Genomic DNA, 17,500 nt, shown 5'->3' on the forward strand with positions numbered 1-17,500 from the left:
TTGTTTCATGAAGTGGCCTGCTAATGCTAATGAAGAATGAAACTTGATACAGTTCGGTTGTCTTATGGAACCCTCCACAAACCTGGTTACCGAATTTGGTGTGGTCTGATTGTTTTTTTTTTCCTACCAGGTCTTTCCTCGTAAACCAGGAAGTGCTAGCATTGCTAGCCAACCTCAGAAACTTGCTAACCAACACATGGCATTATGTTTTTAGATATTTTGACTTTTTCGTCCGCACCTCAGATTTGGTCTGGTCTGTCATTCTTCATAAAAATGGAAGTAGCCTACTTTATTTAAATATAAAATTAATAAATACATTTAGCAATTTGGACTGTATCCACCCCACCATAGAATTATAAATGATACATTTGAATTAAAAATGGTACAGTTATCATATATCATCCTCTCCAATAATTTTTTTTTTTTTTTTACACATTCCCACAAATCCCTAAACATCAAAATGCATATGGCATATTCTATCTAGTCTATTTATTTATTTTTGCATTAAAAAACGGTTGAAAAAAAAGAAAAGGAAAAAAAAAGGCATAAAAAACATTGTGGTGCGTCTCCACAGCTTAAAAAGAGTTTAACCTTGCGGGGTTCACCGGCTTCAGATGTCCTCTGTAAGAAAAACGATGAACACGCACACGCACCCGCGCTCACATCTCGTTCCCAGAAACATATCTGCTGTCACGCACGCACGCACGGCGGCGGCGTGATGGAGATTAATGGCGGCACTTAAAGCCCCGCTGAGCTCCACCTGTCACGGCCCGCGAGCCCTCGGGGGGGGCCCGCCGGGCCCCGGCGCCTCGGAACCAGACTTGCGTCCCGTGGACAGATTCATCACGGACAAATCCGTCACGGGAAGCTCCGTCACACTCAATGGCGTTGCTCGACTTCATTAGCGCGAGTGCGGGAATATTTATCATGTGCGAAATGGAGCTTCTGCTGTTAAATGTGTCTCGTCTTTGATGTTTACAACAAATGGAGGTGGACGATGAACCCGCGCAGGTCTGCTTTTGCAAATTTCGGGGTTTTTTTTTCGTTTTCTGTAGATCAATTGCAAACATTTTTGGGTGGGTGTTAATGACTTGTCTTAATGAGTTGTCTTAAAACATTTGTTTTATGTTTAGAAAATGGAGCTGTGCCGTATTGAAGACGGTTTTGTTTACAAAAGACCACTTTGTCTTTGTGGTTTACAAAAGATGTCAATGTTTTGTGTACAAAAGTTAGTGAGCAGAAGATATGTCATCAATATTTACAAAAAAGGAGCCCTAATGAGTAAAACGTCTTTCATTTTTTTACAAATCCCTACGTTTAGTGAGGTTCGAAATGGCTTTGACGTTGACAAAAAACCTCGGGACCGAAATCATACTTTTTAAAAAAACACACCAACAAAACTTTCATCCATTATCAGAACAAAAAAAAGTCTTGACTGAAGACTAACGTTGTCTTTGATGATTACACAAAAAAAACGATGTTAAGTATTTGGACAACTCTTTCATATTTGCAGAAGATGTAAATGTATCAAAGAGTAAATTGCCAAGAATCAAAACAAAAACGTAGAGTCATGAATGATTCTTCATCTTTTTTTCATGTTTACAAAAGATGCATAGAAACTGAATTTCAGACGTGCTTCCGCCGTTTCGAGATGCTAGCGGGCGACTCGCATTCCCGCCCCTTTAAAGGGAATGAAAGGAGCGTCTTTGATTGGCCGCGATTGAACCTTCGCAATCTCTGCCGGCCGACCTCGTCTGCGAAGTGAGCAACATCGGGTCAAACGTGCGCCGCGCGACGATACGTCACGTGACGCGGGATTTACGCAGAATGAAAATGGAGCCCCGCCCGGTGTCTTGAACTTTTACAAAAATTGAGATTGAAAACATTTTAACGTGCGTACCTGATCAATTTTCAAAACAAGGTCGTTACTTTTTGTTTTTAAATGCATGAAAACGATTAAAATACTTGACCTGGAATAATAAAAAGCAGCGTCAATGTCAATCATATGGCGCCCCTGCATCCCGGCTTGTGATTGGCTCGCCGACAGGCGATCACATGACGTGCAATTGGCGAGATTACAACAACCCGAAACGATGAGGATCATTTGAACTTGATCGAATCAGAGAGTTCCAATTGGCCGACGACGTATCCCCATTTTTGCTCCATGAGCTTAATATCTTTTCATATCTATCATCAAGTACATTTCAGAGCCCCGTTCTTTTGTACTTTTACTTGAGTATTTATTCGGGTGAGTACTTTTTTTTTACACAAGTAATTGAACTTTTGCTCAAGTAGAGAATGTCAATAATTTTTCCGATCTCTGCAAATCACGTGACATCACGTAGCCAACCAGAAGGCTGACGACAAGATGACGGCAAGTAACTGTCGACCGGCGCGATTGGAAATCAAAACTCACAAAAAAAAAAGAACCGGAAAAAAAATTCAAATAAACCATTACATCTTTTAAACTCGCTTTGATGTTTACAATTTACACGAAGTACTCGGATAATCTCGATTGTGTTTCGAGTTGACGCAAACATGTTTGCAATGTACAACCGAGACAAAATGATCTTGGATGTCAACATGCCAAGATTGTTTTTGACGGTTCCAAAGCCAAATGTTAAGACACATCGTGACATTGACTTTGATGTTTTCAAAAACACGTAATGTCATGTTTGGTGCTGAATTTTCTTTTGTTGTTTCCAAAAATTGTTAGGTTCAGGTAGCCTCTAAATTGTCTTTGATGTATACAAAAATCTGTTTGTGAGACTCGTTGTATCTCTAAAATGTCTTGTTTGCCAAAACGTGTACATTAGGAACGACTCAAAATTGTCTTTGATGTTTCAAAAACATGTTTGGCATGCTGATGTCAAACTGAATTTTTTGTTGTTTACACATTATCTTTGATGTGTACCAAAACGTGTGTTAGGTTTGTTATTCATGTTATCACAGCCTCTAATTTTTTTTAAACATCAAAGGCGATGTTTACAAAAATTTGAATTAACACTCCAAATTGTTTTTTTTAATACATTTAAGAAAACCTGAATACCGGTTACGTAAGACCCTAAAGTATCTTTGGTTATATCAAGTAAAGAAACAAATATGCTATCCCCCTTAATTCCTCTAAAATGTCTTTGATATTTACAAACACGAAAAGTTTTGTTGGGCTCAGCAAAACTCTTAACGTGTCTTTGAGGGCGCCCAAACTTACGTTAGGCCCATGGGAGCCCTTTAATTGTCTTTGACGTTTACAAAAACCTCGTATTGGACACGTCAGAACCTCCTGAGGTGTCTTTGATGTGACCCATAATTGTGTCCCAGGCCCACGGGAGCCCTAAAGTTGTCTTTGGTGTTAACAAAAACTCATCTTGGGCCCATCAAAAACCTGGACGTGTCTTTGATGTCACCCATCAAAAACCTGGACGTGTCTTTGATGTCACCCAAAGTTGTGTTAGGCACATGTAAGCCATTCGATTGTCTTTGGTGTTTACAAAATGCATTTTGTGCTCATCAAAAATCCTTACAAGTCTTTGATAGAACCCAAACGTGTCCAAATTCCTTACATTTTTTTGGCAAAAACTCAAGTTAGGCACATCAAAACCCTATAAAGTCTCTTTGATATTACCCAAACGTGTATGTTAGGCCCAACTGCAGCCCTCATACAGTCTTTGACGTCTCACCAAAGCCTCCCAAGTGTCTTTGATGTGGTGCGGCAACCTAAGATGCATCGGCCCCGCGGCCGGGGGTGCGTTTTGTGTCTCACCTTCCAGGCAGCAGGTCCTCCAGAGGCCCGAGTGCGTCATCACCTCCTCGTTCTTCTTGCTGGTCTCGTTCTCGTTGTTGCTCTTGATCTTGCAGACGCCGCGCGAGTACAGCCAGTAGTCCGTTCCCACGGCGATGGTCATGAGGCTGAAGGCGGCGAAGGCCCCCACCGTGGTCAGCAGCATCTGAACCCCGCGGTCAAACACGCCCATGTTGCCGCATTCCACGAAGGGGGGGCCCCCTTTCCTCTTCACGTACAGGAAGTAAATATTTGTGAGTTTGCGTCGCCACGCCAGCTCGGAAAAGGGGGGGTGGGCAGCGGCGGCGGGAGGGCGGCGGTAGCGGGGGGCCGCGGGGGGGGCGGGGGAATTAGGGGAGCTCGGGGGAAATCGTATGGTTGGTTTTGGGTGGGGGGTCGCCGACCAGGTAAGAAATAAGAGGGACCCTTGAAAAGGGGACGGGGGCGGGGGGATTTTAGGGGGGGGGGGGCGGTCAAAGAGACGCCAAAGTGGAACAAGTGAGCGACCTAAAAAAAAAAAAGTTGATCCCTCAGGAGGGAGGCCTACTTTGGAAGCCCTGCGAAGGCCAGACCCCCAAAAACAAGATCGGGGCCTCTTTTTTTGGATGCAAAACTAAGCCAATCTAGAACACACACACACACACACACACACACAGTAGAAACTTTACGAGCTTGCACATGGACCGACAAAAACGGTTCTGGAAAACGGGCAACCTCAACATCAGCCTGCGACCACTCGTCACTTTTGACGCCCCCCCCCAAAAAATGACCCCCAAAATAGTAATACCACCTTAAATCATGATATGCTATAGAACTCTACGGGTGCAAAAACTGCCATTTTGAAAAGAAGCCCACCATGGACGCCCCTCACCACATGTCAAAATAATCCATCCAAGAAAAGACGAAGCTGAAGAAGATGCAGATCAAAGCGCAGCCTGCTTAGTTGCTTGGCCTTCCTCCTAAAATTCTGGTCCCCGGTTTCCATGCGGGCTCCTGGAGGGGCGCATCCAGCCGGAGAGCTGGCCGGGAATCGGCGCTCATGCAGCCGGCCGACGGAGCGCGGAGGCGGCCGATGAGGAGGAGGAGGAGGCGGCGGCGGAGGAGGAGGCGATGGTGGAGGGTTAGCGGGACGACGCGCGAGCCTTGCCGCATCCAGAAGCTCCTCTGTCGGTCACCGCACGACGGCGCGTCCCGGTGACAATCATCCGGCGTCTTTTCACTCCAGCTTTTTGATTGAAAAAAAAAATAATAAAAATGATTATTTTTGTTTGAGCTCGCTCCAGCGACACGTCAACCCGCGGCTTTCTGGCTCGTCTTCTCGCCGGAGCAGAGAGGAGAAGAAGAAGAAGAAGAAGAGGAGGAGGAGGAGGAGGAGGAGGAGGAGGAGGAGGAGGATGCTTAGAAGCCGAGGATGAAAAAAAAAAAATCCACACAAGCAAAGAAGAGGAGGCTGGCGGTTCATAAATTAAAATGTCTTCTTCAACAGTTCAGCGCATCTAAAATAACATTTTGTCACATTTACTGGCATCTTAGTTGTTGTTCACAATTCATTAAATAATAATAAACATATTAAAATAATAACAGTATTATTATTATTTTTTTATCAAAAAAGATTTGTTTAGAACAAATGGTAAAAAGTCACATTTTTAGTACACAGCAAAAAAATTGCCAGTGTTATTTCAACACCCGACGAAACGTAACACTTCAAAAGTGTCTACATTGGTCCACACTAAATATAGTTCAAACAACATTTATGAAAGTTTTTTTTTTACACTGAGATGGAGTTAAAACAACTCTAATGGTAGTTGAAATTTAAAACTAGTCAACACTGGTTAGTGTTCGTTTTACACAACACGAGAGTGTTAAAATGTGACACCATCTCGTGCTGTACTTCAAAACGAGTTGCTTTTATTAACACCAAAAATGTTAATATTAACTAAATATTTAACTCTGGTAGAGAGTAACCCTACAACCCATCAGCCCTTTTTTCGGATGTTAATGTTGCAAATGATGTGATCGATGAAATGATGCGTCCGAAAGGAATTTAAAAAATAATAATTGAGAAAGAAATACAACAGTGTCCAATTAAACTCCCAATTATTTCCCACACACTGCAATGATATTTTAACAACACTGACCAGTGTTATATTTCAACTACCATCAGAGTTGTTTAAACTCCAGCTCATTGTATAAAAAAAAAAAAAAAAAAAAAAAAAAAAAACACTTTCAAAAGTGTTCTTTTAGTGTGGATAAATATAGACATTTTTGAAGTGTTAAATTTAACTCTGTATGTGTTGAATTAACATTGCCGCTTTTTCCCGCGTACCCTACCACATTTTGGCACCTTTTCTGTTGGTGTTCCCATGCAAGCACATTTTTTTGTGCCATCGTTTATGTGAAGGACCAAAATAAGTGATCACCTATAGTGAATTTGCCATTTTGTGTCGTTACGATGACCAAAATAACTGATTGATCCCATGGCGCTTTTTTGACGCCCCTCACATTGCTATGGTACCTAAAGGGGTGAGCTGGACCGTTGGGGTACCAAGAACAGTATTGATATTTTTGTGCAGTTCCGTTGTGGTTGTGAACAGTACAAAAAAAAAAAACAGAGCCACTTTTTGGCACCCTTCTATTTATGATAGTGGTAAGGTAGCTAACGGGGATAGCACTTGACACGTCATAGTGGCTTGATTGGTGATGAGCGCATTTCCATTGGGGTACCAAGCGTAGACGTGCCACTCAACGGTTCCATCTTACGAGGAGTACCAAAAGCCCCCTTTTTTGGCCCCCGTACTCACTCACTCATCTTCTCATGTTCCCCGGCCGCCTCCTCGCGGTGCTGAAACGGACAGCTCCCATCCCGGCGCGTCTTTGGCCCCGTAATTGGTCGCCGGTGTGGTCACGTGACACACACAAAGCCGTGCAGTGCAGGCGCAGTGTGGCGAGCTGTGGCTGGCTGGCCCGCAGCGACGCTACATTACACCGCACTACACACTACGCTGCACACACTTTTGTATGTTCCCTGCTCACATTGTGCCACACATGAGGGCGCATGCTAATGGCTTGCGGGTGCGGCGCTTGTTGTTGCTTTCGCCGGGCTTTGTGTTGCTTTCACGTTGATGCGTCCGACTGGCTGGCCTGCATGCAACGGACACACTTTGGGTTCACTTTCGTGCTGGCGCAGATTTTCAATTCGAATTCCACAATTTCTCCCATCCATCTATCTCTCCCATCCATCTCTCTCTCTCTCTCTCTCTCTCTCTCTCTCTCTCTCTCTCTCTCTCTCTCTCTCTCTCTCTCTCTCTCTCTCTCTCTCTCTCTCTCTCTCTCTCTCTCTCTCTCTCCCTCCCTCCCTCCCTCCCTCCCTCCCTCCCTCCCTCCCTCTCTCTCTCTCTCTCCCTCCCCCTCTCTCTCTCCCTCTCTCTCCCTCTCTCTCTCTCTCTCTCTCTCTCTCTCCCTCTCTCTCTCTCTCTCTCCCTCTCTCTCCCTTTCTCTCTCTTTCCCTCTCTCTCTCTCTCTCCCTCTCTCTCCCTCTCTCTCCCTCTCTCTCTCCCTCTCTCTCTCTCCCTCTCTCTCCCCCTCTCTCTCTCTCTCTCTCTCTCTCTATCCATCCATCCATCCATCCATCTATTGAAAAAAAAATCCAAAATCTGGAAGGAAAAAAAATGCTGAATAGAAGATAATAATCCGGAAATTTGTGGGTGCCCAATTGTGACTATGCAGGGGCCAACTATAGTTTGAAGCTGTAATATCATCATTCACCACTAGATGTCTGACATGTCATAGTTGCACCTTACATTGGGTCAGTCAGTAAGCCAATCATTTTTGGGCGGATTTGGAAAAATAGGCAGAACGAATATATTACCTCAATAATATTGAAATTTTGAGTGAGTCGATTTATCTGTTCATTTTTATTTTTATTTTTATTTTTTTTAATGTGCAAAATAAATTCTTGCACTTAATGTTGGTTTCTTGTTTAACACACTCTTAAAAACAGTAATAACTAAAATAACTATGGGTCAAAAATGGACGGATCCTCTACTTGGGTCGATTTGACCCAACTTTTCAACTTTGAGTCAAGAATTGTGTCTTTCAGCGTAAAACAACTCATAAATATTGGTCAGATCCTTTATTTGGGTCAAAAAATTGGGTCATTTTGTATAAAACAACCCAGAAAGTGGATCGGTCCAGTTTTGATCCATATTTGGGTTATTTTTGACCCAACTGTTTTTAGAATGCAGTTTTGTGCCGTCCCTGAATGATCATTTTTTATGCGAGAGACCTTTGCACTGGGGGGGGGGGGGGGGGTGTACTCCCTTCAAACCCTTTGTTAGGATAGTGAAACTTTTACATGCATTGAAAATTGTATGATGAAAAATGAAATATATGAAGTGCATGTATTTGCATGTGCACATATAGTGTCCGTATTTAAAGTAGCAAATTGTCCACCCCTACATTAGGTTAAACAAAGAATACAACAGAAGAAAAAAGTAAAGCATCAAAAACATTTTTTTTTTTTTAATTTTGCAACAATTTACTCTTGATCAAACCTAACCTCTTTTTGTAATATCACAACAATGTCATGACTCGTCAACACAATTTAGAGCGTTTCGGCAGTGTACATTTTTATTAACAACATATTAAATTTAAAGTATTCCGTGAGCATCTGTTAAATATACAAATGAAGTATTTAGCATTTGTCTGAGTGGACGCGCTGTGACGAGGCTGCGAGTTGACCTCCCCCACACACACACACACACGTACACTCACACATACACGCAACGTTAGCCGTTAGCTGTGGGCTACGCGGCGTGCTACAAAGGCTAGCGCGCAACCTACACAGCTTTTTGGGCTTCAATAGCTACACGGTCCTCTTTTAGCCCGGAGAGGCGGCCGGCGTTCAAACTGCAGCAGCTGGCGTCCCACACGCCCGCCCAGACTATCGCGCGCTTGTACTATATACGACTTGAGGGTTCAACGTCAAACGTTTTGCCAGGTTAGTTGCTTTGGATTGAACCAAAAGCCGGTTGGTTTTCGCGGCCAAAGAAAACCAATCAATCAGATGGTGCGAGTCATAAGTCACAAATAATTCAATCATTTGGTGAGCACTTACAAGTAACTTCCATTGCTAAATCGTGCTACCAAAACTTAGCATTTTTGGCCAACGTGAAGTCAAGTGAGGCTACACTTAAATCTTGCTAGCAATTTTAGCTACATTGACCCCCCCCCCTTTTTTTTAAATTTAATTTAGCCGTATAGGGCTGGGGTACGTGTTAGAGTTCACTTTAGGATTAGGCCTGGAGTTTGGTTCAGGATTAGGGTTGTTTTTGGCAATCATGTTAAAGCTTGGTTCAGAATTGAGCGGCTTGATCGTTACGAAAACATTGTGTATTTATTTGTGTCGTAAGTAATAATTGCAAACACAAAATGTGGGAAGATCGCCCTTTTGGCCATCTTTGCGAGTGTTACGCCGATTTATTATGATATTGCACCATCAATAATCCCAGTTGAGGTCATCCCAATTGGCGCTAGCTACCGCTAAGGCTAAAGTGTCGTTTTTTTGTAGAATGATGAATATGGAAAGGTGGCGGCTGAAGTGGCGACGAAGAAGCAGCTCCCTCCTCTTCCTCCTCTGGGGTCTAAAGGACATGTTTAAAATTCTCCTCCTGATCCTCCTCCTCGTCCTCATCTCGCCACTTTTTTTCCTGCGTGGACGCAGAGGCTGGGAAAAAAAAGCCTTCCATCATGGCAGCCGGCGCTGCGTCAAAGCTTGTTGTTGCGTTAGCGTCTGAAGGTCAAAAAAGCAGGAAGATTGTTGACTCGGGTAACGCACGCAAACAATATTAAGCCAGTCAGCGGCGTGATGGATGATGACGGACGGAGCTACCCGGTAATGGAATTTGATTGAGGTCTCGGGGACGAATGCAAATATCCATAACGCTAATGGAGGGACTGCGGTCATGTTAGCAATTTACGTTAGCCACTTTAAAATGTGACTTCATGCATAAAAACGGTCCAATATGTACACATTGTGCAATTTACAAAAAAATACATTTGAACTATTTCTGTTAGTTTAACTTTTTTCCCCCCTCTTTTGTTAACAAGAGTATGAAAAGCTGGACTTTTTTGTTGTACATTTAGAACTGATATAACATTTGTGATTAATCGTGAGTTAACTAGCAAAGTCGTGCGATTAATTGTGATTAAAATTGTAATCACCTGACGCCCAAAAATGTTAATAATCTTTTTTGAATTCATTCACTGCCATTGACGGCTAAAAATGTCAAAAATACATTTGAACAATTTCTATTAGTTTAAAAATGTTTCCCTCTTTTGTTAACAATAGTATGAAAAGCTAGATTTTTTTATTGTACATTTAGAACAGATATAAAATGTGTGATTAATTGTGAGTTAACTAGTAAAGTCGTGCGATTAATTGTGATTAAAATTGTAATCACCTGACGCCCAAAAATGTTAATAATCTTTTTTGAATTCATTCACTGCCATTGACGGCTAAAAATGTCAAAAATACATTTGAACAATTTCTATTAGTTTAAAAATGTTTCCCTCTTTTGTTAACAATAGTATGAAAAGCTAGATTTTTTTATTGTACATTTAGAACAGATATAAAATGTGTGATTAATTGTGAGTTAACTAGTAAAGTCATGCGATTAATTGCGATTCAAATTTTAATCACCTGACGGCCCAAATTTTTAATAATCTTTTCTTCTTTTTTTCTTTTTTTTTAGTCTATTCGCTGCCATTGACGGCTAAAAACGTCAAAAATACATTTGAACAATTTCTATTAGTTTAAAAATGTTTCCCTCTTTTGTTAACAATAGTATAAAAAGCTAGATTTTTTTATTGTATATTTAGAACAGATATAAAATGTGTGATTAATTGTGAGTTAACTAGTAAAGTCGTGCGATTAATTGTGATTAAAATTGTAATCACCTGACGCCCAAAAACTTTAATAATCTTTTTTGAATTCATTCGCTGCCATTGACGGCTAAAAACGTCAAAAATACATTTGAACAATTTCTATTAGTTTAAAAATGTTTCCCTCTTTTGTTAACAATAGTATGAAAAGCTAGATTTTTTTATTGTACATTTAGAACAGATATAAAATGTGTGATTAATTGTGAGTTAACTAGTAAAGTCGTGCGATTAATTGTGATTAAAATTGTAATCACCTGACGCCCAAAAATTTTAATAATCTTTTTTGAATTCATTCGCTGCCATTGACGGCTAAAAACGTCAAAAATACATTTGAACAATTTCTATTAGTTTAAAAATGTTTCCCTCTTTTGTTAACAATAGTATGAAAAGCTAGATTTTTTTATTGTACATTTAGAACAGATATAAAATGTGTGATTAATTGTGAGTTAACTAGTAAAGTCATGCGATTAATTGCGATTCAAATTGTAATCACCTGACGGCCCAAATTTTTAATAATCTTTTCTTCTTTTTTTTTTTTTTAGTCTATTCGCTGCCATTGACGGCTAAAAACGTCAAAAATACATTTGAACAATTTCTATTAGTTTAAAAATGTTTCCCTCTTTTGTTAACAATAGTATGAAAAGCTAGATTTTTTTATTGTACATTTAGAACAGATATAAAATGTGTGATTAATTGTGAGTTAACTAGTAAAGTCATGCGATTAATTGCGATTCAAATTTTAATCACCTGACGGCCCAAATTTTTAATAATCTTTTCTTCTTTTTTTTTTTTTTTTTAGTCTATTCGCTGCCATTGACGGCTAAAAATGTCAATAATACATTTGAACAATTTCTATTAGTTTAAAAATGTTTCCCTCTTTTGTTAACAATAGTATGAAAAGCTAGATTTTTTTATTGTACATTTAGAACAGATATAAAATGTGTGATTAATTGTGAGTTAACTAGTAAAGTCATGCGATTAATTGCGATTCAAATTTTAATCACCTGACGGCCCAAATTTTTAATAATCTTTTCTTTTTTTCTTTTTTTTTTTTAGTCTATTCGCTGCCATTGACGGCTAAAAATGTCAAAAATACATTTGAACAATTTCTATTAGTTTAAAAATGTTTCCCTCTTTTGTTAACAATAGTATGAAAAGCTAGATTTTTTTATTGTACATTTAGAACAGATATAAAATGTGTGATTAATTGTGAGTTAACTAGTAAAGTCATGCGATTAATTGCGATTCAAATTTTAATCACCTGACGGCCCAAATTTTTAATAATCTTTTCCTCTTTTTTTTTTTTTTTTTAGTCTATTCGCTGCCATTGACGGCTATAAATGTCAAAAATTAATTTGAACTAATTTCTATTAGTTTAAAAGGTCTTCAACAAAAACTCAACTAAAACCTAACTTCACCTTGAAGTCATCTCATGTACACGTTTGTAGATGATCGGTTTCAACTTCAACAAACGTAACGTTTGACTGAAAATCAAAGACATAGAGTTGTCATCAATATCACATGCAAATTTGGCATCAGTTTTTTGTAAATATCAAAGTCTTCAACAAACATATAGTCTGCATTTCTGTAAATATCTTCAATGACTCGCGTTTTGCAAACGTCAAAGACAATATACGTTTGAAGCGCATCTTCACGTGGACTTTTTCGTCCTCTTCAAATGTGTCTTGAATTCCACGTTGCTAGGCAACAAACCACCCCTGTAATACGCTTGAAACTTTTGTCCCTCTGTCCGTCCGTCCTCCCTTCTTTTTAATCCTTGTCTTCTTCCTTTCCCGGCGATTCTCCGGGTCATGACCTGAGGTCAGAGAGCTAATGAGCGCGGCGGTGTGCATTTTCATGAATAGCTAAGCGGAGGGAGGCGCCGTCGCTAATTGCTGCAGATAATTGTAATCCTCGCAGGGACGTTTCCTCCAGAACTTTACGGCGGTGGGGCTCGTCTTATCTCTGGGCCCATCTACAAGGGGGGCACCAACAAGATCCCCCCCCGAGGTGCAACACGATGATAACAGGGAACCCTTGACATCAGTGACATCAGAGAGAAAATTGCTTTTGAATGACTGACGGGGGGGGGCGACATGAGCACCCGGAACTTAATTGATGCTCGACTATTTCGGCCTGGAATGGACTCGGACTCATTCACAAGTTTAACATCAAGACTTGCCGCTTTTGAATATCGTTCCATTGAAGTGTCACTCGCAGATGTTTGCTTCATGAGCAAGTAAATCATCACATCACCCCCCCCCCCCCCCCCCGAATGAGACCAAAGAATGAATTTGGCTGCGAATTAGATTTAAAAAAAAAAAAAAAAAAAGAAGCAACAAGTTCCCCGGCGGCCTTCCAACACTTCAGGATGAAACAACACTGCGGAGCGCCACCTTCTAAAACAGAGGAAGGGGAGGCAAGGGTGGGGGCACGAAAGTGGGGACGCCGCAGTCGGCGTCGATGTCCTCTGCCACGCGGCGCGCACTTAAAGGGCCGGCGGCGCGGCCTGATTAGAATGCAGAGGAGGACGACGCTGCCGCAAATTGAAAACATATTGATTCTCCTCATGCTTGGGGGGAGGAAGAGGAGGAGGAGGAAGAGCTGATGGACAGGCAGAGGGAGAGAGAGAGAGAGAGAGAGAGGCAAGAGAAGAGGACCAAATCTGCTCATAAAACAGTAAAGAGCCCATGTTTGCTTACGCGCGCAATGGGTGGAGGGGCCTCGCGCTCACCATGGCAACGCGGCATACGCGTGCGCGTGTCACGTCCAGCTGTGGCGGCGAGAGGCCACGGGATGCCGACGAGGGAGGACGTACAGATGTGCTGACTGCACAGTTTCCATGGGAACAAGTAACCCCCCCCCCACCCCCGCGCCGTGCATCTTCTCCTCCTCTCACCGACGCCATCATTGCAAAAAAAAAAAAACAGCCGCTTATGTGTCTTTTCGCGTCTTGATGTGCATCCGTGCACCAAAGTAAATCTTTTTGCGTGCGTGCGTGCGTGCGTGCGTGATTGTGACACACTCAATTCAAGATGGAGGCGATGAGAGGAGTGTGAAGGAGTTAAAGGGAATGTTATCAAACAGAGTGGCTGCGCACGTGCCATAAATCAGTGCGTGTTGTGTGTGTGTGTGTGTGTGTGTGTGTGTGTGTGTGTGTGTGTGTGTGTGTGTGTGTGTGTGTGTGTGTGTGTGTGTGTGTGTGTGTGTGTGTGTGTGTGTGTGTTAAAGAAGCTGATGGGCATCAAGCTCCAACCAATTCCCTCAGACAAGTGCCGAAATGCCGCCACTCAGTGGTCATTACTGTCATTGCATGTTCAATAATGATCGTGACGGCTCGGTTCAGTTAAAATAAAATAAAAACCAATACAGTATACACATAATATAATCAATATTTTTCATTTAAAAAATAATAATCCTCTTTTTTTTATAATCAAATAATGTTTTGTTATATTTTACATTTTAGATTTGGGTTTCCCGAGATAGATTTATTTTAAGACTTTAGTAATGTATTACTATTATTCTTTGTAATGACCGAACAGTGAAGTATATTAAATATTTTCATTATTCATCATTTCTAGGAAATGCAATGCAACTCTTTTTTTTTTTAAATAACTCACACAATACGGAATAAGAATATTCCACTATAAAACGTAAATTTGCTCATTTGCAATTACAGTGCTGTGCATTTTATGCAGTTACATAGGAATACAATTCTGGAAAAATAGAATTATTCAGAGATAATTATTAATGCAATTTTTTTTGTTTTTTTGTTTTCTTGAATCAATTGTACAAGATTTTTCAAGGGGACCTTTAGTAATAAATAAATTGAATAATGATATCGATACTAAAGTAAATGTTTTTGTTTTTTACCATTGGCTTTTTAAATAAAGTTTTGCATGTTCAAGTCAACTCATCATACGTGGGAAAATGTCGTAAATTTTGACCATCGCGAATTACCCTTAGATATAAAAAAATAAAATAGTTTGAAGATTGATATTCTCATATTAATTACAAATATTGTATTTTCACATAAACATTAGAAACGTCGCGGTTATTTTTAAATATCTCACAGTGACGGTTTCTGTCTGCTCGACGACAGTTGCCACACTTTACGGCAGTAGTGCCGACGCTCGCTGGTACTGGTAGTTGTCAACAGTAGGTAAGTTGACAGGAACACAACCAAATATCGAGTTTTTATCTGCGATTATGACATTCATATATTCTTAATTTACGGTCCATCATAGCCCTTTAGTAGCGCGAGCGGCTAATAATCGCTAACTGCTCATTGAGACAAAGGAGCGAGAGGAAGAGTGGCAAATGTTGAAGCAAAATTCACAACACGGCATTTTGAGTGTTATTAAAATGCCTTTCAAGATAATTTTTTAAACGACTTCGCAGGAATGGAATGTTTTCAAGTCAAACAATACTGGTCTAATGCGGCCTAAATGGCAAGCAATTGAATTTCTGTCCCCAAATTAATAATTTGATGGCCAAATCAAGCGTTATAATGGCAAAATTAGGAATTTCTGTAGTCAAATATTAACCACATATAATGTTTTCAACTTTAATGGTAAACAGCTAATACATTTCCGTGGTGAAAATGCTATCAATCACATGTTGGACTAGCCAAATGTTGCATTTCTGTGTGACCAAATGTAAAAAAAAAAAAGAAGGGCAAATTCAGTGTTTTTAATGGCAAGCTATTACATTTTTTAGATTAAAAGAATGCGTTTTTGTAAAATAAATATAGTTTTTTTTTGTGTGGTTGACGGTGCATTTTTGTGTCAAGTTGTTGTGGTAACAAAATGTGCTTGTGTTCTTTCCTTACCAGGCGTGTTTGGGGCATGCGTATTGGACTTCCTAACGTTGAGGCGCTGCAAAGTGGATCTTGCCGAGGTTGGCTTCTGGTTAGTATGTATTAAGCTTCGTGATGATGTTACCATAATCCATATGACCTCTATAGCGATGTGTATTAATTGGATTTTGGTAACTATTTTTGGAAAAAAGCTTGCATCTTCTATTAGCTCGCATTAGAAGGCTTGTGTGCTCTTTAATCCTTTTCGTCATGTGACCAAATTTCCTCCTCTTCCTGGTCAGACGGTGCCGCTGTGCGCGTTTATGTTCCAGCTGCTGAGAAGCATCGGACCGAGGGCGTTCTCCATGGCTTCCGAGACGTACACGTCGGGCGCGCACTCGGCCGCCTTCGTCACCTGCCCCAACAACGCGGTGGCCAAAGACTTGGCCAGGTTGTCTTGCTCACTATTATCATCCTATTGTGTCGTTCGCAGCGTGGACAGATGTTTTCACTTTCAACCACAGATGAGGTGTTTTTATTTGAGATTTGTGGTGGTGGTGTCCAGTTTGCACATCCCAAAATGAACAGCCACAATAAAATTCAAATAAAATTAAAAAAAAAAGTCTGGATGAATTGATTTTGATCAACAATAAAATAGTGACCTTTGCTTATTTATATATGGTATTAATTTGTGTTGTTTTTTGTTTGTCTCACAGAGGCATCGTGCAACAGAAGCTGGCCGCCTGCGTCAACATTGTGCCCGCCGTCACGTCCGTGTAGGTGTCACACACGCACGCACGCACGCACACGCACACACAAAAGTGAGGGTCACTGATTGCCCTTTTATCAATGTCACACTGTTTTTGATCCATTTTGAAAAGATCTATAGTTGATCATTTGATTTGAGTGACTCTCAAAGTGTGGTATATGGCTCCCTCTAGTGGTAAATGAAAAAAAAATCACTTCTTAAGTACAGTACAATTATATTAAACTTTGCGGCACGATGCAATCCTGTAGTTCAATGTTGGTTTTGATGGTGGTACTTGATCAACTAAGTCTTTTTTATTTGGTGTCAAAAGTTTGAGAATCACTGCCACAATTCTTACGTTTGATGTTATTAATGACCAGGTATGAATGGCAGGGGGCCATCCATGAGGACAGGGAGGTTCTGCTGGTAGGTGCGACTTTCAAAAGTGCACAAATCGCACCTTTAAAAAAAAAGCACTTGAGATATTTGATGTGCATTTTCACCTCGTTTAGATGATCAAGACCAGAAGCTCCAAGGTTCCCGCTCTCACCGATTATGTCCGGTAAGAGGTCGATTGGCGTCCCGGTGTCAATCAGACTCCATGCTGATTGAGCCGTTGTGCCGTTTGACGCCACTTCCAGGAAGAACCACCCGTACGAGGTGGCCGAAGTCATCAGCCTGCCCATCGACCAGGGCAACCCGCCGTACCTCAAGTGGATCGCCGACATTGTGCCTGAATGAGGATGGGTGATTATTGTACTAAATACTGTAAAAAAATATAATAATGATAACTGGCTTTAGTTCATATGTGGGAAGTTTACATGTTGGTGCTTCGGCGGTGTTGTCAGTCGTTTGTTTCGGCCGAGTTCACAGAAATACCGAGCGGCCATTGTGATTTAATTTTGTACCAATAAATATCATCACCCTCTTAGAATAATGGCCTATGTCACATTTTCACGTTTTTTGCCATAAACTTCTCAGGATGCTAGCTGCCCTCTGCTAAAATTAGCTACATCGTTAGTTCAACGGATCACTTCCAACACCTGAAATGAAATTATTCCTATAATCAGTATTTGGTTCCGTTTTTCATGTTTTCTTAAAAAAAAAATTTTGACCATTGTTTTAGGAAGGTGAAGATATGGTAACAAAATGGCGGCTAGATGCTATTTGTACATTTAAAAAAAAAAATGAAACACATTTCATAATGTACAGTCCAAAGAGCATAAATGAT

At 40.8% G+C, this 17,500-nt stretch overlaps 2 protein-coding genes across 3 annotated transcripts in view; one reads left to right on the top strand and one right to left on the bottom strand.

The window, feature by feature from the left end:
- Positions 1-4,101, bottom strand: part of cacng2b (calcium channel, voltage-dependent, gamma subunit 2b) — a 43,241-nt gene extending 39,140 nt beyond the window's left edge. The window contains exon 1 of the mRNA XM_086082176.1: positions 3,764-4,101. Coding sequence (XP_085938302.1) covers positions 3,764-3,974 — 211 coding nt within the window. The 5' untranslated portion in view covers positions 3,975-4,101. The remainder of the gene's footprint in view (positions 1-3,763) is intronic.
- Positions 4,102-14,800: 10,699 nt separating this feature from the next.
- Positions 14,801-17,206, top strand: LOC147169193 (protein CutA homolog). Of its 2 annotated transcripts, none has more exons than XM_086082748.1 (7): positions 14,801-14,885; positions 15,558-15,633; positions 15,854-15,972; positions 16,238-16,297; positions 16,650-16,695; positions 16,782-16,831; positions 16,911-17,206. In XM_086082748.1, the coding sequence occupies exons 2-7, from the start codon at positions 15,571-15,573 to the stop codon at positions 17,008-17,010; spliced, it is 438 nt and encodes a 145-aa protein (XP_085938874.1). In that variant the 5' UTR covers positions 14,801-14,885; positions 15,558-15,570; the 3' UTR covers positions 17,011-17,206. The 2 variants fall into 2 exon arrangements, with proteins under 2 accessions (XP_085938874.1, XP_085938873.1); XM_086082747.1 differs by having other exon boundaries at positions 14,809-14,885; positions 15,824-15,972.
- Positions 17,207-17,500: the final 294 nt, after the last annotated feature.

The sequence above is a fragment of the Leptonotus elevatus genome, chromosome 8 (genome assembly GCF_054856555.1).
Source record: "Leptonotus elevatus isolate MCC_2025b chromosome 8, RoL_Lele_1.0, whole genome shotgun sequence".
NCBI lineage: Eukaryota > Metazoa > Chordata > Actinopteri > Syngnathiformes > Syngnathidae > Leptonotus > Leptonotus elevatus.

Bases quoted from the DNA above. Each gene is read 5' to 3' on its own strand.
- LOC147169193 (XM_086082747.1), top strand. From the start codon at position 15,571: ATGCGTATTGGACTTCCTAACGTTGAGGCGCTGCAAAGTGGATCTTGC. The intron at 15,634-15,823 runs GTTAGTATGTAT...CTTCCTGGTCAG, and splicing joins CTTGCCGAGGTTGGCTTCTG to ACGGTGCCGCTGTGCGCGTT. The intron at 16,298-16,649 runs GTAGGTGTCACA...ATTAATGACCAG, and splicing joins GTGCCCGCCGTCACGTCCGT to GTATGAATGGCAGGGGGCCA.